Source organism: Calidris pugnax, unplaced genomic scaffold (genome assembly GCF_001431845.1).
Source record: "Calidris pugnax isolate Ruff unplaced genomic scaffold, ASM143184v1 scaffold70, whole genome shotgun sequence".
Classification (NCBI taxonomy): Eukaryota; Metazoa; Chordata; class Aves; order Charadriiformes; family Scolopacidae; genus Calidris; species Calidris pugnax.
This window is the reverse complement of record NW_015090862.1, coordinates 13,374,569-13,393,132: the sequence shown is the minus strand read 5'-3', so window position 1 is coordinate 13,393,132 and position 18,564 is coordinate 13,374,569. Positions and strand designations below refer to the sequence as shown.

Here is an 18,564-nt window from a genome sequence, read left to right as displayed (position 1 = left end):
CAGGGGCTTGGAACTCGATGATCTTTAGGGTCCCTTCCAACCTGAACCATTCTATGATTTAGGTCTAATGGAAAATTTAAAACCTTTTTCTAGTTTTGCTTGCTACTTTCTGTACGGTACCAGATGCGCTGCAGATCTCTAATGGAGAGGATTAAGGATTCAACAATGGTGCAGCCAGGCATAAAATATTGGACTAATGATATTACTGATTTTGTTATATCTCGATTCCTATTCTTTTCTTTCCCTTCCTCTGGTTGTAAACAGGGAGGGTTGAAGTCCTCCTTTGCAAAAACCAGTTGGATAATTAATTTTCTAATGAACTGCATTCAGCTCATTTTTTCTGGAAGTGCTTTTTGTACAGGCATGGCTATATTAGAACAAAGCATGGGGCTTTGGGAAATATATTTACTTTGCATAAACTATCTGTGGAGAGAGCACAGACAAAATAAGGATGCTTCTTGTTTAGCCTTTTCCTCCCCACCCCTGTCTTTTCCAGCCAGGGAAGTTGTGTCACTTGAAACTGTCTTGTTTTATGTAGGCATGCAGCTGGTCATGTACTCAGTGAAGGAAGCTCTCCAGGGCCGGCCTCGCTGGCTTCGGGCAGGCCATGATATCTGCTACTACAAGTAAGTGCATTTTTGGTGAATCATTTGTGGCTTCCTTTCCCCTCTGTTCCCCTCCCATTAACTGTATTGATGTTGTTAACCTTTGGCCACCAGTGCCACCTGTTTCATGTGTCTCTAAATTGGTGCTAGTTCAATGTGTTACGTGCTTCCAGCTTCAGGAAACAGCTCCAAGTGAGATCTCTATATTTGATGCCTGGGGAGAAACGGGGCATGTGCAGAATTCACTGCCCCGGCAGGAGGAAAGGGAACGGGGAGTGCTCAAACCTTGGGTAGCATTAGGCAGCTTTTTCTCCTGTTCAGGAAGAAATGGGCTGAATGGGATCATTGTTTTTCTTTTGCATACACTGACTTTTGTAAGCAATGTAGGAGCTGAGGAGCTAAAGAAAGGGTTGGCATATACATAGAGGTATTCAGGGGTGGGTGTATATGTGTATATGCTATATACATCTATATAAATATGTATGTAGAAATGGAAATATACAGATATACAAATGCACATTTACTTTATTTGCAGATACCTTGGTATCTTCACTAGCTTCCCTTCTGTGCAAAGCTGGAACTCAAATCCTAGGAGGCAAACTGGTCTGTGACCCATGCATACGGACCTTGTCCTGATGGCAGAAGCAGTAAGGATTAGCCTTACTCACTGTCCTATGGGAACTTTTGTCTTTATTCTGGAGCCAGGCAAGAGTGGTGTAAAGGAGATCTGACAAACTCAGTGCTGGTATTTATGCAAGTTCCTCATTTCAGGCTGTTTCTTCAGTGTCAGAACCTTGGAAGAAAAACACTAGATCAGTCTCATCTAAGTTATATCTGAGCTGGGGCTTATCTTATGTGAGAAACATTCTGAGTTGAATATCTCATTTCCAAGCAGAAAACTGATCCCTGATTCATTCTGGTTATTACAGTCAAAGGAGACAAGCACAGAGCTTAGGGTTTCAGTAGGTTCAATGAACCCTGGTTTATTTTCTCAAAGGCCAAACTGGAAAAATATACAGGAGAATTCCTAGGATGTAGCTCTGGGGAGAGGATTTATTTTGGAAGTCACTGGAGCAAGAGAGCCTCAAAACTTAGCTAGAACAAGAAAATCTATACACAAAAGGGGCTATATGGTGTCCCTGGATATTTGTGCATTGCACATAGTGATTTGGAAGAGAAGCACTGGATCTGAGGCAGGGAATTACATCTATAAATCCAGGCACGGTCTCTCCGCACCCTGAAGCAACATTTCCCACTGGGACTGCACTTGAGTGTCTGTATGGTGAGAGTCACAGGTCGTGGGTGCACTCTGAAAGGTGTGATGCTTACAGAAGGTTTCTGAAAACAAACATCCAGTTGAGTGAACTGTTTTAAGAGCCCAACTATGGCCAGAAATTGTGGTCCTTGAGAAGATGTAGTATAAGCCAGTTGAGAGGGTCCCAAATATGAAGAAATTGCTTTCAGAGGAAGGATGAGTGACCTGGCGTGTTCTTTAGAGGGAAAAAAAAAAGAGGGACAGTTTGAGATAGGAGAGTTATGAATTTGTTCAAGATAAATTTAAGGGTTTCTAAGATTAAGGAGAAGGAAACTATATAGATGAGGGAAGAGTAAATGTATAGTAATTGTATAGAGCTGCCTCGTGCAATTAATAAGGTAATGGGAGTAACTCAGTGGGGAAAGTAACTGGAATAAAGAAAGTAAATATGAAGTGGGACAAAAGGGAGCACTGGGAAAGGAAAAGATGATGACATTTACAGAATCATCTAGACTGGAAGAGACCCTCGGGATCATCGAGTCCAAAATACTCCAATAGTCCAATTTAGAAATACTAAACAAGAGTAGGGAAGGATGCTGCATTGAATAGGAAGATTATGGATTTACTCACCTCTTGCTACTTCTCAGAGTCTTGCTTATAAAAAAAATTACAAAAAAATATATTAGTGTACAAAATGTGCCAGGGAAGACTGTCTTTGTAGCAAAGTACAGGTATCCTTGTTTTGATTTACTGCAGTCACTCAAGCCCAGGTGCTCCAGGCTGTCTGACATTCTTCTCCAAGTTTGAATCGGGAAACCTTCGCAAAGCCATCCAAGTGCGTGAGTAAGTATGCCTGCAGCAGCTGTGGCCCAACCAGCCCTTCTGCTGTGACCACAGCGTGGAATGGTGGAGTTCTCCTGGGTTTGGAAAAGGTTGGCCAGGGAAGCAGGTTTTCTGACACAGAGTTTGATGTAACAACACCTAATTGTCATGAAAGTAATAGGAGTGAGAAAGCAGAACTTAACGTTTTGACGTGACTAACAAAGTGTGAGTATTTAATGGTGTGTTTGGGCGCCGCTAGTTTGATGGTGGTGTTTGACTCTTGGAGGATATTAATGAATTTGATGGTATAACCTGCTCTTCTCAGCAGCTTCAGTGACTGGTGGGGTGTTCATGACCAACATTTTTTTTTCTGGTCTTCCTTAACAGATTTGAGTATGACTTAATTATGAATGCAGACATCAACAGCAACCACCATCACCAGTGGTTCTACTTTGAAGTCCGAGATATGAAATTAGCAGTTCCCTATCGCTTCAACATTATCAACTGTGAGAAGCTGAATAGCCAATTTAATTATGGTATGAGTCTTTGGGGAATTGGGAGAGTCCTCTCTTCACAGGAATATCTGTTCAATGTTGTAAAGGTTTCTAACTTTCCACGTCTATAAGGGAAATTGTAACTTTATTCTTATCTGCCCTGAAATCCACGGAAAGAGTTACTTCAGATTTGTCAAAGGACCCTTCTCTACCCTCAGGAGGACTGAGGAGTAAGCTGAATATTGAGACCTGGGAGAGGATTTATGGGAGGAAAAGTGTCATCATTCTGTTTTTAGAGACCAGAACAGAGGAAGAATAGCACTGGGGTTGGGAGAGGTGAAAAAAAATACAATCTGTTTGAATTGAATGAGCAGCATAGGATTGGAAAGTGCTTCTAAGATTTAAATAAATACAGATAATCCTCAAACAAATATTCATGATTCTTTGATCTTATCCAGAAAGACATCTCTGCCTTTAGACCCGCTGAGACTTCTGCTGATATTAATGATAAAAAAAATTCTGTTCCTGGTTGTCTTTGAGCTCCTGTCATAGCCTGTGGTTCAGGAAGAAGATGGCATTAGAAATAGGCAGAGCAAATCCCAGCTTTTAATGTCCATTTTAGAAGAAAAATTATTTCTTTTGCATGGAGACTGTGGGCTGAATTCTTAGCTGGCATAGGCTGAGTTTTTTTTATTTGTTTCCATGGAGCTGTGTTAATTTACACCAGCTCAAGACATAACTCAGAATGTTTAATAATCCCCTAATATCAAACTTTGCATTCCTCTGAAGCCCTGTGGATACAGCCTTCGACACCACCAGGAGAACTCTCTCAGGATCAATGTACCTAAAACAAATAGCACTAAGAGCTGGAATGACTTGTTACTTGTGTTTGTGAAACTGGCTGGCTGAGTGGCATAATGAATTATAAGGTGTTTGCTCTTTAACCCTAGGGGCTGGAGTTCAACTATTCATATAGATCCTGAATGACAATTTTATTTTTTTTTGTCATCTTATTCTGCTTCCCTGAATTACCAAACAGTTCAACGTTGGTGTGTCTGGTAGCTTCCTGGAGTACGTTGAGTACGTTGAGGTCCTACCCCAGTACAATCTCTGATACAGCTGCCAGTAGTTTCATAGTTAGAGATTTTGGCTATTATTGGTGGAAGGTTGCTTGTTATCTCCTACTTTGGCTGTTGTCGGCATTTATAATCTCATTCTGTGCACCTGAAGTTGTACATGACTCACATGTACAAGCATGCAATGAAAAATACATTTGGAAGACAAATGTGAAAACACCATCCGGTGTAGGGAGGCTTAAATTTTGGCTTGTTTGTAAATGGCTTATGTGTGGGACTGGCTGTTAAAGCAGGTCTTCTGCGGGTTACTTCTGTTGCTCGGAGGGAAGAGAAGCTCTAGTTTATCTGGCTTGGTTGAGCGAGTCTCACTACCCCTTCCAACACATGCGTAATATTTACACAGACTGTTGGTAAGAGATGGTTTTTATTCACTACATTCCTTCTGCCACTTTTCTGGGCTAAAGCTCATGCTGTAATATTAAAAGCTTCCAATTGTGATGTGGAGTCAAAGTGCTGTGGATGGCAATACTTTACAGCTCCTGATTACTGATCTATTTTGACTTTTCCCTTCCCTTTTGCTCTTGGTTAGATGGCACTGTGTAATTTTTGAATCAGAAAAACGGATATTTCATGAAATAGTTGTGACCAGGGGCAGAGCAAGTCCTCTCTCCTTCACCCTTTTCCACCAACTTACTCTACCATGGGAAATAATGAGATTTTGTTAGGAGCCTGATCTGTGTGTGTTTTCTAAAGCTGAATACTTCCATAGGGAGACTTTTTTTTGTTTTCTTTTTTAAATAAAATGAGATGGCAGACTAGTATGAGCCATCACTTGGAGGCGATTTGTGTGTATGGACTCACAGAGAAGGTCAGGCTTCGTGGAATATGGCTGATGAGAACACTGACAACCCTGAGCCTCACACCCTTTGTCTGATGAACTGGGCTTCTGGGCAGGCCTGTGTCTCTCAGAAGTCCCTGTGGCCCATGTCCTGGAACCAAACACAGAATTGTTTCTTGTCTGTGGCTCACAGCGCTGCTTTGGGAAACGACAAGATAGAGGTTAGTCCTAGCTATAAGCTAGTGAGTGCTGCCCCACACCATGGCCAAAGGTGAGCTGGAAAGGCATTTCTGCTGGTACACTTGCCAGCTCCTAAAGCACTGGAGAGTTTAACAGAAAAACCCAAGGGAAGAAGGGAAATTGAATAGCTGCTCATGTAATATGTCATCAGTATTAATGACTTTCAAGCGTCACCTCCTCCCAGCACAAGAACAGCCAAAAGCAAGCTCAGGGGGCAACTTACCAACATGCATAAATACTTGAAAGGGTGTTTTTCCCTTTCTTAGATACATTTTCACAGAAGTGCCACCAGCATCACTGCTGGGCTCAGCTGTGGCTCGCCTGGGTCTGTTGGACCTGGCTGGCACTGCCCCAGGGCAGAAGCCACCCCTGTGGCTGCCAGGACCTTGCCAGGGACACCCCATGCAGAGACCTTCACTGGTGAGGGCAGGATCCTTACTGTAGCTGTAAAAGAACAGGCAGGTGAGTAGAGTAAAGGAATTTGACGCAAAAACTGTCTATGGATGGGCTGGCTTCATGGAGCTGTGAGTAATTTATACACAGCTCAGATCAGAGAAAGCTTTGTACCTCAGGGCATGAAACGATAATATTTTGGAGGTCAGGAAGAAGTAATCTTCTGGCATAATATGGTACAAAGATGGATGTTATTTTTATCAGCATTTATGACACATAGGTATTAAAGAGGGGAGATTTAGATTAGATGTTAGGAAGAAATTCTTTACTGTGAGGGTGGTGAGGCACTGGAACAGGTTGGCCAGAGAAGCTGTGGCTGCCCAATCTCTGGGAGTGGTCAAGACCAGGCTGGATGGAGCTTTGAGCAACCTGGTCTAGTGGGACATATCCCTGCCCATGACAGGGGCTTGGAACTCGATGATCTTTAGGGTCCCTTCCAACCTGAACCATTCTATGATTTAGGTCTAATGGAAAATTTAAAACCTTTTTCTAGTTTTGCTTGCTACTTTCTGTACGGTACCAGATGCGCTGCAGATCTCTAATGGAGAGGATTAAGGATTCAACAATGGTGCAGCCAGGCATAAAATATTGGACTAATGATATTACTGATTTTGTTATATCTCGATTCCTATTCTTTTCTTTCCCTTCCTCTGGTTGTAAACAGGGAGGGTTGAAGTCCTCCTTTGCAAAAACCAGTTGGATAATTAATTTTCTAATGAACTGCATTCAGCTCATTTTTTCTGGAAGTGCTTTTTGTACAGGCATGGCTATATTAGAACAAAGCATGGGGCTTTGGGAAATATATTTACTTTGCATAAACTATCTGTGGAGAGAGCACAGACAAAATAAGGATGCTTCTTGTTTAGCCTTTTCCTCCCCACCCCTGTCTTTTCCAGCCAGGGAAGTTGTGTCACTTGAAACTGTCTTGTTTTATGTAGGCATGCAGCTGGTCATGTACTCAGTGAAGGAAGCTCTCCAGGGCCGGCCTCGCTGGCTTCGGGCAGGCCATGATATCTGCTACTACAAGTAAGTGCATTTTTGGTGAATCATTTGTGGCTTCCTTTCCCCTCTGTTCCCCTCCCATTAACTGTATTGATGTTGTTAACCTTTGGCCACCAGTGCCACCTGTTTCATGTGTCTCTAAATTGGTGCTAGTTCAATGTGTTATGTGCTTCCAGCTTCAGGAAACAGCTCCAAGTGAGATCTCTATATTTGATGCCTGGGGAGAAACGGGGCATGTGCAGAATTCACTGCCCCGGCAGGAGGAAAGGGAACGGGGAGTGCTCAAACCTTGGGTAGCATTAGGCAGCTTTTTCTCCTGTTCAGGAAGAAATGGGCTGAATGGGATCATTGTTTTTCTTTTGCATACACTGACTTTTGTAAGCAATGTAGGAGCTGAGGAGCTAAAGAAAGGGTTGGCATATACATAGAGGTATTCAGGGGTGGGTGTATATGTGTATATGCTATATACATCTATATAAATATGTATGTAGGAATGGAAATATATAAATATACAAATGCACATGTACTTTGTTTGCAGATACCTTAGTATCTTCACTAGCTTCCCTTCTGTGCAAAGCTGGAACTCAAATCCTAGGAGGCAAACTGGTCTGTGACCCATGCATACGGACCTTGTCCTGATGGCAGAAGCAGTAAGGATTAGCCTTACTCACTGTCCTATGGGAACTTTTGTCTTTATTCTGGAGCCAGGCAAGAGTGGTGTAAAGGAGATCTGACAAACTCAGTGCTGGTATTTATGCAAGTTCCTCATTTCAGGCTGTTTCTTCAGTGTCAGAACCTTGGAAGAAAAACACTAGATCAGTCTCATCTAAGTTATATCTGAGCTGGGGCTTATCTTATGTGAGAAACATTCTGAGTTGAATATCTCATTTCCAAGCAGAAAACTGATCCCTGATTCATTCTGGTTATTACAGTCAAAGGAGACAAGCACAGAGCTTAGGGTTTCAGTAGGTTCAATGAACCCTGGTTTATTTTCTCAAGGCTTCCAAATTGTTATCCACAACACTTAATTATTTTAAAGATGATGATTGTAAGGGATTTCAGAACTAGGGTAACTGGTGTGTTTTGGATTAGAAAATCTGTGCAGAGTGCTTGGGGGCAGAATAGAACCAGCAGGAAAATTACAGGTGTGAGCAAATGTATTTGGTTGAGCGCCTGGAATACCTGGGAATGATGCAGCCTGGGGTGGTGCAATCAGGAGGAGCAGCCCTGTGCCGAGAAAAAGAGGTCAGATGTTGAGGATGGACTGGTAAAGCATTAGGCATGAAGTTCACATACTTTGTAACCAAATTCTGCAACATTTGCTGTTAATTAACTGTTTTATGCAGGCCTTACCTGTCATGACCTGAAATCTGGGGTTGAGAATGCCTGAGTGACAAGTTTTCCCATTTTTATTTTTTTTTTCTAATTATTTTTTCTGTCATGATTCCTAGTTGCTGATTTGCCAGTGTCTCAGGACTCCATGGGTACTGCATTAGGCACTGTACGAACAAACCAAAAGTCTGGTCCTTGCCCCTAATACCTTGCCGTTGAAGCACAGGTCTTGGGCTACTCAGTGATTGCAGACTGGCAGGGAAATACAAGAAAACAGAAATGTGTTAACGCAATTAACAATAATTATAATTGTCTGATGTGGTAAGTAGTGTTCTTAGGACAGAGCTGAACTTTTCTGATGTTCTCAGTGTTACTCCTTCATGAACTCCTGTGCTGAGGATGATTTTAGAAATGGGCGTGAAACAACTTCTCTTTGTAAGAAATTGTGTTGTAGTTCTTAATTTTGGTGTTGGGTTCAGAGGTGGCTGCATTTGCAGGTGGATTTGTTGAGACAGTAAACCCAAACAACGATGGTGGGCTGCCTTCCATAAGTAGCAGAGCTTTGAACTTGTGTTGATGTAAAAAATTCCAAGTTGTCCCAAATCTCTGTTGTAACCTCTTTTCTTTCCTCTTTTTTTTTTTTCCTTTTTGGGTGGGAAGTGCAGTGCTGAAGGCTCAGGTTATCCTCTCTCAACCTGGCATCTTGTCTGTAGCAATTTGAGTAGCTATTTTATTTTGTTCCAGGTACTCTTCACTAACCTTTATTCACCTAACCTTTTCTACCTTAAGCACTAACATCTACTGGTGCCGTGGTTTCCCTGTGCATGTCTGTAACCTCTGGCTTCTGTGTATACGGGCTTCTGGTTGGGCAAACTTTACACACTCATTACCATAGCAGTGGCTCCTCACGTCATTAACAAGGCAGTTATTGTGCAGTGATTAAAGAGCTGCTGACTTCCAAGATTAAGCCATGATTGTACAATTAAGTTGTAATCAGATTCTTGTTCAGGATGTGTGAGAAATGGAGTTTTATTGATTTGGAATATTCTGTGTTTTCTAACTGTACGTTGAATTATATATCAACATATTCATCTAGGATAACTACTTGTTGTCAGGCTCATTTACTTTTTAGTCCAGGCTTGCAGGCTTCTGTATATATAAGAATGCACGTACACAAAGGTCTGTGCACTTTCGCCTCTACTGAAACTCTAACTTTTTTGTTTCGGTGATTATAGAAGAGATTCCCAGTCATGACAAGTTGCACGTGGGAGGGAATGTGAAGAAAGTATGTTTGGGTTTGCTCAGGCTTCGGCTCAGAATAGGAGGAGCTGGGATTGCTGTAGTGATATCATGCTGCTTGTATTTTGGGGAAAAAGCTCGCTTCATTTCCGTTTGCCCTGGTCACAGGTATCCTGGGCTGAGATTGGCACACTTTGAAGGGAACCTCACCTAGTTACTTTTACCAGGAGTTATTCACAAATGTGGGAAAAAATAAGGAGAAATTCAAAGATGCCCTTAATTGCTTTCGCAGCAGGACTAACTGGGAGCAATCTCTGAGCTGAAGGACAGTGGGAGGAAAAGCACAATCGCAAGATGTCTGGGTGATACACGTTGGCTGATCTTTGCTGACATTCATCTTCCCTGAAGGTGGGATAGTTCACTCATAAAGATGAATGTTGGGGCACAGCTCTGTCATCGCATACCTTTCCCACACGTCTCACGAGGGTTTTTATGTTCCAGAGAATATTAGCAGTGCTCTTGTCAAAAGGATCCTGAGTGACACTTCTGCTCTGTTTTATTGCCTCTGTGAAGTGACAGGATACACCCATGATAAACAGAGTTGCAGTTACTATAAATCATCTAATTCACTTGCTGTCTTGGCAGCTTTTATGCGCTGAATAATATTCCTTTCCAGCAAATTATTTAAGGAACAATGGCAGCATGCTGAATTGGTGACAATGTGCTTATGCCTTTGGTTTCATGGCTCATTCTAAGCATATTATCTAACCTCCAGCTTTTCCAGACAATAGTCAGTTCACAGATCGTAATGAGGTACATGGAGTGTTTTGTTCTCAGCTCACCACTAAAGACTTGGCTGTTTGGTGATCAGAGCGGTGTCAGAACTAGGTCTTTTCTCTTCAGCATCTTTATAATCACATTAGATGAAATCATCATCATAGCATTAGCAGGCTGCCTCTCAGTTCTAATGATATCTACAAGAGAGGGCTGAGACACCAGTGAGTCTGACAGTCTCAGTCTGACAACTGAAGACCTTTATACCAAGACGGCTGTGGGAATATTCTGCTTTGACCGGGATTCCGCCTGCAATCTTGAGAACAAAAATACTTTAACATGGATTTGGTCCTTGAAAAGGAAGTCACGTTGGGCATTTTCCAGTTTCAAATGTGGCAGACCCTAAAATAACAGCCACGCTCTGTAAATTGGTAAATATGGTGGTGTTTTTTATGGCATGAACCAGGATGTTAGTAAAGCATACCATATGTAGCAGCCACACTTAAAGATGTAAGAACATCAGGGTGCATAAGACGGGGACATCAGACTCCAGGTGGCTGAAGGATTTTGGACAAAGGGACTGCATCGGCAGATTAGAAGTGATAATAATTTACTCTCTATTTGGACTTCATTTTGAAATGGCCTGGAAATCTAGGATATTGCTATTTTCTTCGGCCATCTTGGTCTAAGCTGATGCAATGCCATCTTCCATCACCTACCATGCTTTGTAAATGCTGCAGACAGGAAGCCTAAAGAGGAGCTGACCAGGAGATATTTTTCTTGTATCACTTGGTGCTTTTTAAATTCCTGAGTTACAATCCAGCTCCTTTATGGCCTGCCTGTATCACTAACCAAGTGGCTTCACCTGTCTGAGGCTCAGTTTCCCCATGTATAAAAGATAGAAAATTAGAGTCACTTATCTATTCCCATTCTTTGGGTGGTGGATAAATGGGAAGCAACTTTTAATTAGATAATATATGTAAAGGTCTTAAGCTCAAAAAACTATCGCACAGAGTAAGTAATAAGTAGTATTATAATTATTATTAATTAACTTTCCATCACAGTTATGCTAGAAATATACTACCTATATATTATTTCTGAAGGAGAACAGAAAGCAAAAGGATTTCACTGTTACAAAGTGATTGAAAAGCACAGCAGATACAGCTTGAATACTGATTAAAAAACCCACACTTGGGTCTCTTACTTTCTTTCCAATAATCAGTGTATTAGTTTCTAGACGGCATGTGAAACTTTGAACATTTTTTGAAAGAGAACACAAATAAGGCAGCGAGGACCAGATGTTGCCAGGGTCTTTTTTTCCTTCCCTCTTGCTTGCTTGTTAATTTGAGCTTCACGCTGGTATGGTAGATTGTTGTGATGAAAAAGGGGTGAGGAAGAAAAACTCTCAACCTGATGGAAGAACAAGGAGGCAACAGAGCCATCTTGGGGTGACAGCAGTAGAAGGAGAGGGAGGCAAAGAGGAAAAATGTTATTTTTTTTAGGTTTTGGTGTTTTTTTAAAAAAGATTCAGAGCTACTGCATTGTATCATGGGTTGTGAGAAGACCAGATTATATGCAGTAGGAATACATGATCATTTACACTGCTTGCATACAGGTGGGTTTTGTATTTAATACATAAGTGAAGAATATTGAAGCCTCACAGAGCCACTTGTAAACTTCCTGTTACTACCAGATAGTTTCCATAGATTGAATCAGGTGTCAAAGGTCTGGAAATATCTGTTCTGTGCAGGCAGTGTGCTGGAACAGTAGAGGTGCTCAAGACAAGAATGAAATGTACTGCTAAAAAGTGCAGTGAGAGCGTTATGCATCAGTACCCTCAGGATCATGAGATCTAAGTACTGTCAGGAGTAAGGACCATTGACCACTAGGGTAGCATCAAGGTAAGAGGTGTCTGGTGCTGCAAAACCTCTGGGTTAAGTGGCCATTTTAGACAGGAGAGACTTTTTTTTTTTTTAAAGACCACAGAGGAAAAAGCCTTTACTGGAGCATTAGGGACAGGTGGCAATAATGTGTATGTAAGATATTTGGGCAGTATTTGCCTGCAACGACCTGCTTCCTCCCACGCATCTAACTACAAATATGAATTTGGAGGAGAGGACTCAGAAGATCTCAGCACTTTATGACAGTTCTTTATGAATAGGGTCATCTAGCTGTCCAAGTGACAACGAATATAATAGGGACTAGGGAGATGAGTTTTCCTTATGTATTATACAAGAAGTGGCTATTAATTATCCTTCACTGTCAAAATTAACAGGAACTAAATTAAATGTCATTGTCCTGACAACAACAACAACAAAAAGGACTCAAATCCCTTGATCCACTGAAATATATATATAATAGCTAAGTAGATGTTTCTATATTTGTGGGTTCATTACCTTTTTTTTTTTTTTTCTGAGTCTTTGTCCACTATTAAGGTGGTTTATTTGCAAAAGCAATTTTGAGGTGAAGGGTTCAGCTGAGAATAAAATCATAGGCTTTTCAGTTTGGCACTGTGACTCGGTGTTCCTGTACTATCTATTGATCCAGTCAGTATCACTCACCCCACATGTTCCCAACTATTAAATTCAGGTGAAAACCCAGCAGCATTGTATATGTCTTCCTTATGAAAAAGAGCTGATTATTTTGAGAATTTGACAAGAATAATTATCTTTTCTTTCCACCCCTTTGAATAAAAATGAACAGCAGCAAAATAAACTAGTATTGTAAATTTCAGGAGCTGAAATTGCATCTTTTGGTTGCCTCTTCTATTTTGCATTTTAATGCAACATTGATGATAACATTTGTCAAAGAAACCTCAGAGTCCTTCAGAATCAGGAGGTTCGGCAACAGCATAATTGGTGCAATGTGGGAAAAATATTGTTTGAAATGTATTTATGGATGCGATTTGCTGTAAGGCTTCTCCCTGAAGTGCATGAATTGTCTCTTCATCTCTGCTGAAAGAAAACTTTCTTCCTCAGCCCAAAGTCATCTTTGTATCAGACTTAAGTCTCCTGCAGGAGATCTGGGCCTGGGATTAGATTGAGAAAGTCACTTTAAAATTTTGTAGTTTTAGTGAAAGGAGTGTCAAGGGGACTAGTAGACCTTGATGGCCCTCACCAACTTCACCCAGGGCCTCCACCCATGCCTTCTGCTCATGGGCCAGGAGCTCTATTTAAGCTTTCTCCTGGCCACCCAATCCCTGTATCAGCTCTGTCCTGTCCCAAGGTTGGGGCAACTCAGGTTTGCAGATTTCTGATGTCAGAATTAAGGTGAAATGACACCAGAGGAGTCCAAACAACCATTAATATTTATTAACCAAGCCATCTAATGAATGTGAGCCTTGTATCATGTTGTTAAGCTGCCATTTGGAAAAATGAGGTAGAGGGGGGGAGAGAACAGAGAAAACAAAAAATAGGGTGAGAGAGGGAGTTATCAACTGTCCCTGGTCCACTGTTAGTCCTGCTGACAAAATGGCAGCCCAGGTCCTGGGGGCACCTCGGGGCGACCCCTCCTCTGAGTTTATAGAGCTGGCCAGTCTCCTCCCTAACCCACCTTCCTGTGCCTCAGGTAAATTCAGTGTGATGAGCAGTTTTTTTCTGGAAAAGTGTTGGGGGGTAGTGGCCACCCTGGAGCACTGGGCGACAGAATCCTAGCATAGATCTGTGGTCCTGCAAAGCAAGGAAGCTGGCCTAGGGAAACACTGTCCCACTGAGGCGTCCGGTCTCCCCGCAGCGCCGCTGGGGCTGCAGAGGGGCCAGGCTGCTCCTATCAGACTGCAGCCTGTTCATCCTTGTCCTTACAACACTTCTTCAGCAAATATTTGAGGCAACTTCTTGTCATCTGGGTCTCTACAGGCTCCCACTGAGTCACTGCTCTGTCTCTGCGTTGCTACCAACTTTGGTGGTCTGGACCCATGGAGAAACCTCCTGGCTTGACCCAGAGCTGCTTCCTAACCACAAATTTGTCTGGTGACCTGGTTGCATGGCTGAACTTGTTGCTGGACCTGTCTGCCATCCCTGGGCATGTCTTGCTCAGGTACTGCAGGAGGTGACCCCTGGCTGGCCCTGGAAGCTCTGGTGGCTTCCATATGAAGATCAGCTCTCCATCTCTTAGGGAACAACTGGTCCTTTCTGATCCCCGACAGGGAGAGTCTCAAGTCTTTGAGAAGGAGATATCCAAAAGAAAGGATTTTTGGGGTTGCTCATAACCTGCAAATCTGAATGCTTAGCTTTTTTCATGGCTGCTCCAGATGGGCATTTGGAAGTGATAACCATCTACTTCTCTCTTTTTCTTTCTCCAGAAACCACTACTCCTGCAGTACAGCTGCAGGAGGAGGCATGAGAGGAAAATGCTACTACACGCTCTCCTTCACCGTCAAGTTCCCTCACAAAGATGATGTCTGCTATCTGGCCTACCATTACCCCTACACTTACTCCGCAATGATGGTAAGGCTGAAAAACTAATGGGCCTGATGGTTTGGAGCTGCCTTGGGTATGAGGTTTTAGCATAGAGAAATTTCTGTATGGGACAAACCAGTTAGAAGATAACGTAAATCAAAGGTGTCCTCATTTGCTTGGGGTGAGAGGCAGGGGCTAAAGATAGTGACAAGTCAGAAGTGAAAGGTGCCTGCTACTCTTCCTGAAGGAACATAACAGCTCAGCTTTCAGAGCTGCACCCAGCAGTGCCCTGGTGCTGGACCTCATTTGAACACTTTGTCAGCGTGTCCTCTGTGCCAGTTGGAGGGTCAGTATGCATTTGTGACACCCTCACTGGTGCTGTCAGTACAGGAACTAAAAGAATACAACTCCAAGGTGTAAATTGTATTATTGACTTGTACCAAATTTGCTTCCTGGGGAAGGATTTGTTTTCTACAGCCTTTTCTGACCAGGGGTGGATGGTAAGGGAATTTTCTGGGAAATGCGTCCAATGTGCTTTCTCTGTGATTGATGTTGAAGAGCCCAAAGTCGGAAAGGAAGGTAGGATCAAAGAAGGGAAAAGAATATTTTGGGAATAGCTTTGCTTTGTTGTTAAAGATGAGAAAGATGTTACTGAAAATAAGACAGTTCCAGTAGAGCAGTTCCCCTTCTTTCTTCTCCCAGTTTCAATTGTCAGCACTTCTGGGCAATAAATGTTGGTGTGGGCTGGTAAAGTTTGGGGTCAATCTTTTTTACACTGGTATCAGCTTGCTGTTACTAGACATGAAAAGCTGTGCTTTCAAGGGAGGCAATATCCTCTCCCACTTTCTAGCCATGCTGCTCACTGTGCCAGTGTAGTTAGGCTTAGATTAATTCCCACTCAAACAACAGTCTCTTGTCGACTGCTTTCCATCCTGTTATAGATGTTCAAAGAAACTGCTTCCAATGTCTGGGAGAGGGCCAGTCAAGCCTTCAGAGTCCAAAATACGCCTGCCAGCTCACTTCTCATTAAGCTTATGAGTACCAGTTACTCCTCAAAATCAATGAGGAAGAGAGTACGTTCCAGTAGTGGGGTTTGACCTATAACCTTGGAGACATGTATATACCAGAGTCTGCAGGGGAAAAGGTAATACTGAAGAATCAGGTGGACTTATTCACCACCACACTTTATTACTGAAATGTAGCGCCTCATCATTATTTTACTATTATTGATTTCTATCTTCTGCTGGCACAAAAGCAAGAGAGACTTGGAGAGCTTGTATGCTCTGGGAATTCCTGAATCTCACCTGATCCTGAATGAATAGAATAGAGATGAAAAAGATGTTATTCCTAGGCTTGCAGAGCCAAGTCTTGAAGTATTTCAACTGTCTCTTCAAATAAAATGCTCATTGAAGTTAAAGGGACTTTTGCCCCAGGAAAAGTTTAAATGAACTAAGACTCAGTAAGGCCATAAAGTTTGGTAAATGGGAATTATGGCAGGAAAAGATTGAGAGATTGTCATGTCCAGCTCTTTAGCCAAAGCAAAACTGTTGCCTCTAATAATTCTAAAAGGCTTCTTTGCTCAGACTCATTTAAAATGTTGAGCGATGCGATTTACACATTTCCACGTTACTTTAATTTCCACAATAAATAAACTAAATCAGCTTTGTGGATGAGTAGATTTCATTTTAAAGCATTTGTCCACTGGTGAAGTATGTTGGTTTTACATACCAGTAATAAATTAAAAGTGATTGCAAACCCAAGGGCTCAATTAAATACATAGTGCTTTGGGGAAGAAGATAAACTTGTCTATGGAGTTAGTAATTTGAAAATGTTTTTAAAGATCATATATATTTAATAGTTACAGGCATATTTGCAGGAAATGCACATTGCAGAATCCTATTTGGACTGAATGCACTCTGCAGTTCATTGCTTTTTGTCCATTAGTAATTACATTTATTTTATGGACAGTAATTTATCTATTTTTACATCACAGTGTTAATTGTTTGGATATCTAGCTGAAATCTCTGTGGCAGCTGTACCCAATTAAGTTTCACTGGGTACTAGGAACATAAGTAAATGAATATATTGAGTGCTCTGTATCTATGCAAGATCGTTAGATGTGTCTAATAATTGAATTTACTTTATAGAGCAGTATATTAATTGTTTTATGACATAGATGACTGTAAATTTCAGTTCTGTGTTTGCATTCGAATGGATACTGGGAAAGCAGCCTGAAAGACGATGAGCTCCAAGGTTTGAGGAATGGGAATGTCTTGTCCCATAAATGTTGCTTGACTTGTAATGACAAAATGTTACCACATAAGGGTTGTTCAGTGAATTGGTGTGTTTTAGTTAAAGTACAGTTAGGACAAGTGTGAATACTGTAATATACCTATTTCTACCAATCGAGAGACAACTGGTGCTCCACAACACTTAACAATACCCTGCGATAGGATTACTTACACTAATCTCACCACTTGCAATTACAGTGTAAACAGAGAGAACTACACGTCATCTGGTGTGTGGGTGGCAAGTGGCTATGTGTCTAATGAAGCGAACAGAATTTGTTCCAAAAAGTCATTTTTTAAGCTGCCAATTCTTTTTCTCAAATTTCTCAAGGAGCTGTTTGACTTAAGAATTGTTTAAAACTGCCATAAACTTTGGGGGGGGCGCGAGAAAATCTCCTTTTAAAATAACTTTTTGGAAAGAAGCTCTTCAAATTTCCCACTAGTGATTGTATAAAATGTTTTTTAGATGTAAACTTTTTGGCTGCCTCTGGTGTCGAGTTCTTCCTGAGTTTCACTGGCATGTGCTTGACAGCTAACCAGTCAGTTCCACAAACACTCAAAAATAGTCATTTTTCTCACGTTTCTACACAGTCTCCATTAAAATATAAGGAGCAGGCAATTCTCTTTTGGACTTCATGTATGCACAGAAATTCCCTTACAGTAATAAGAAAAGCACCTAGGAACTGTTCAGGTAAAATGATATAAGGGTAATAGTCCTTTGCAGCTTCGGTAAAACTGGGATATATTCTGAATGGCTTGTGCATATTTGTGGGATGCAAAAGGTGATGATATTAACTGGCAGAAGAGAGAAGCTGGGAAGTTAGCAAGAGATGAAATTAGTAATAACACGCAGCTAGTGGAATAAGATCAGATTTTATAGACCGTGAACTCATTTATAAATCTGCTTCCTTGCTTCTTTCTCAGTCTCATCTTGATATCCTGGAACAAAAAAGGAACCCCAAGAAGGTTTACTGGAGGCAGCAGACGCTCTGCCAGACGCTAGGAGGAAATCCGTGCCCGTTGCTCACGATCACTGCCATGCCAGACTCTAAAAAAAGAGACGACTTGGAGCAATTCTGTAAGTAGCCAAATGAAGCATTAAAAAAGATGCTGGCAACTTGCGGTCATGTCAGAAGTGGCAATGACAACCTGTTTTGTGAATATGTTGATTTTCTTGCCTTTCTCACTTAGGAAAAAGAAATCTAAATATGGGGAATAGCCAGTTACAACATTACTTAAAATTGCAGATTTACATGGAAGAGAAAGGAAAGCTGACACCTTTATTTACTTCAAATTTTTCTTTAGTGATACGAAACAAAGTTCAATGTCAAATATCTCCAACAGCAAGAAACTATGTTTGAGTAACCAATTCAACGTGAAATTTGGCTATTTTTTTGTGTTGATTTTCCAAATTGAAATGACTTACATATTTTTAGGTCTTAAACTTGCCAAAAAAAAAAAAAAAAAAAAAAAAAAATTTTCAAGGCTCAGAAAGTCCAAGGGATGCATCAATCAGTGCCTCCTCCTGTCCTCTCCCTCAGAGCAAGAGTCTCCCCATCCCTGCATGGACCCGGAGCCCTGATGCCCACAGATGGTCTCCCACCAGCAGATCAATGACCCAACCTCCCCAGGAGACACTGCTGCCTCCTGGGCTTCACCCTCAAGGAGGAGGTTCAGCCTTTCTGGAGGATGCTCTGCCCCTGGGGTGGAGGAGGCAGCGTGCAGCCCCCCCCCCCGCGCCGCCCCGGG

At 41.8% G+C, this 18,564-nt stretch overlaps 1 protein-coding gene across 1 annotated transcript in view; it reads left to right on the top strand.

Annotated features, from left to right (window-relative positions):
- Positions 1-18,564, top strand: part of AGBL1 (ATP/GTP binding protein-like 1) — a 309,960-nt gene that overhangs the window by 89,350 nt on the left and 202,046 nt on the right. Inside the window, exons 15-17 of the mRNA XM_014944285.1 lie at positions 539-626; positions 14,431-14,575; positions 17,740-17,893. Coding sequence (XP_014799771.1) covers positions 539-626; positions 14,431-14,575; positions 17,740-17,893 — 387 coding nt within the window. The remainder of the gene's footprint in view (positions 1-538; positions 627-14,430; positions 14,576-17,739; positions 17,894-18,564) is intronic.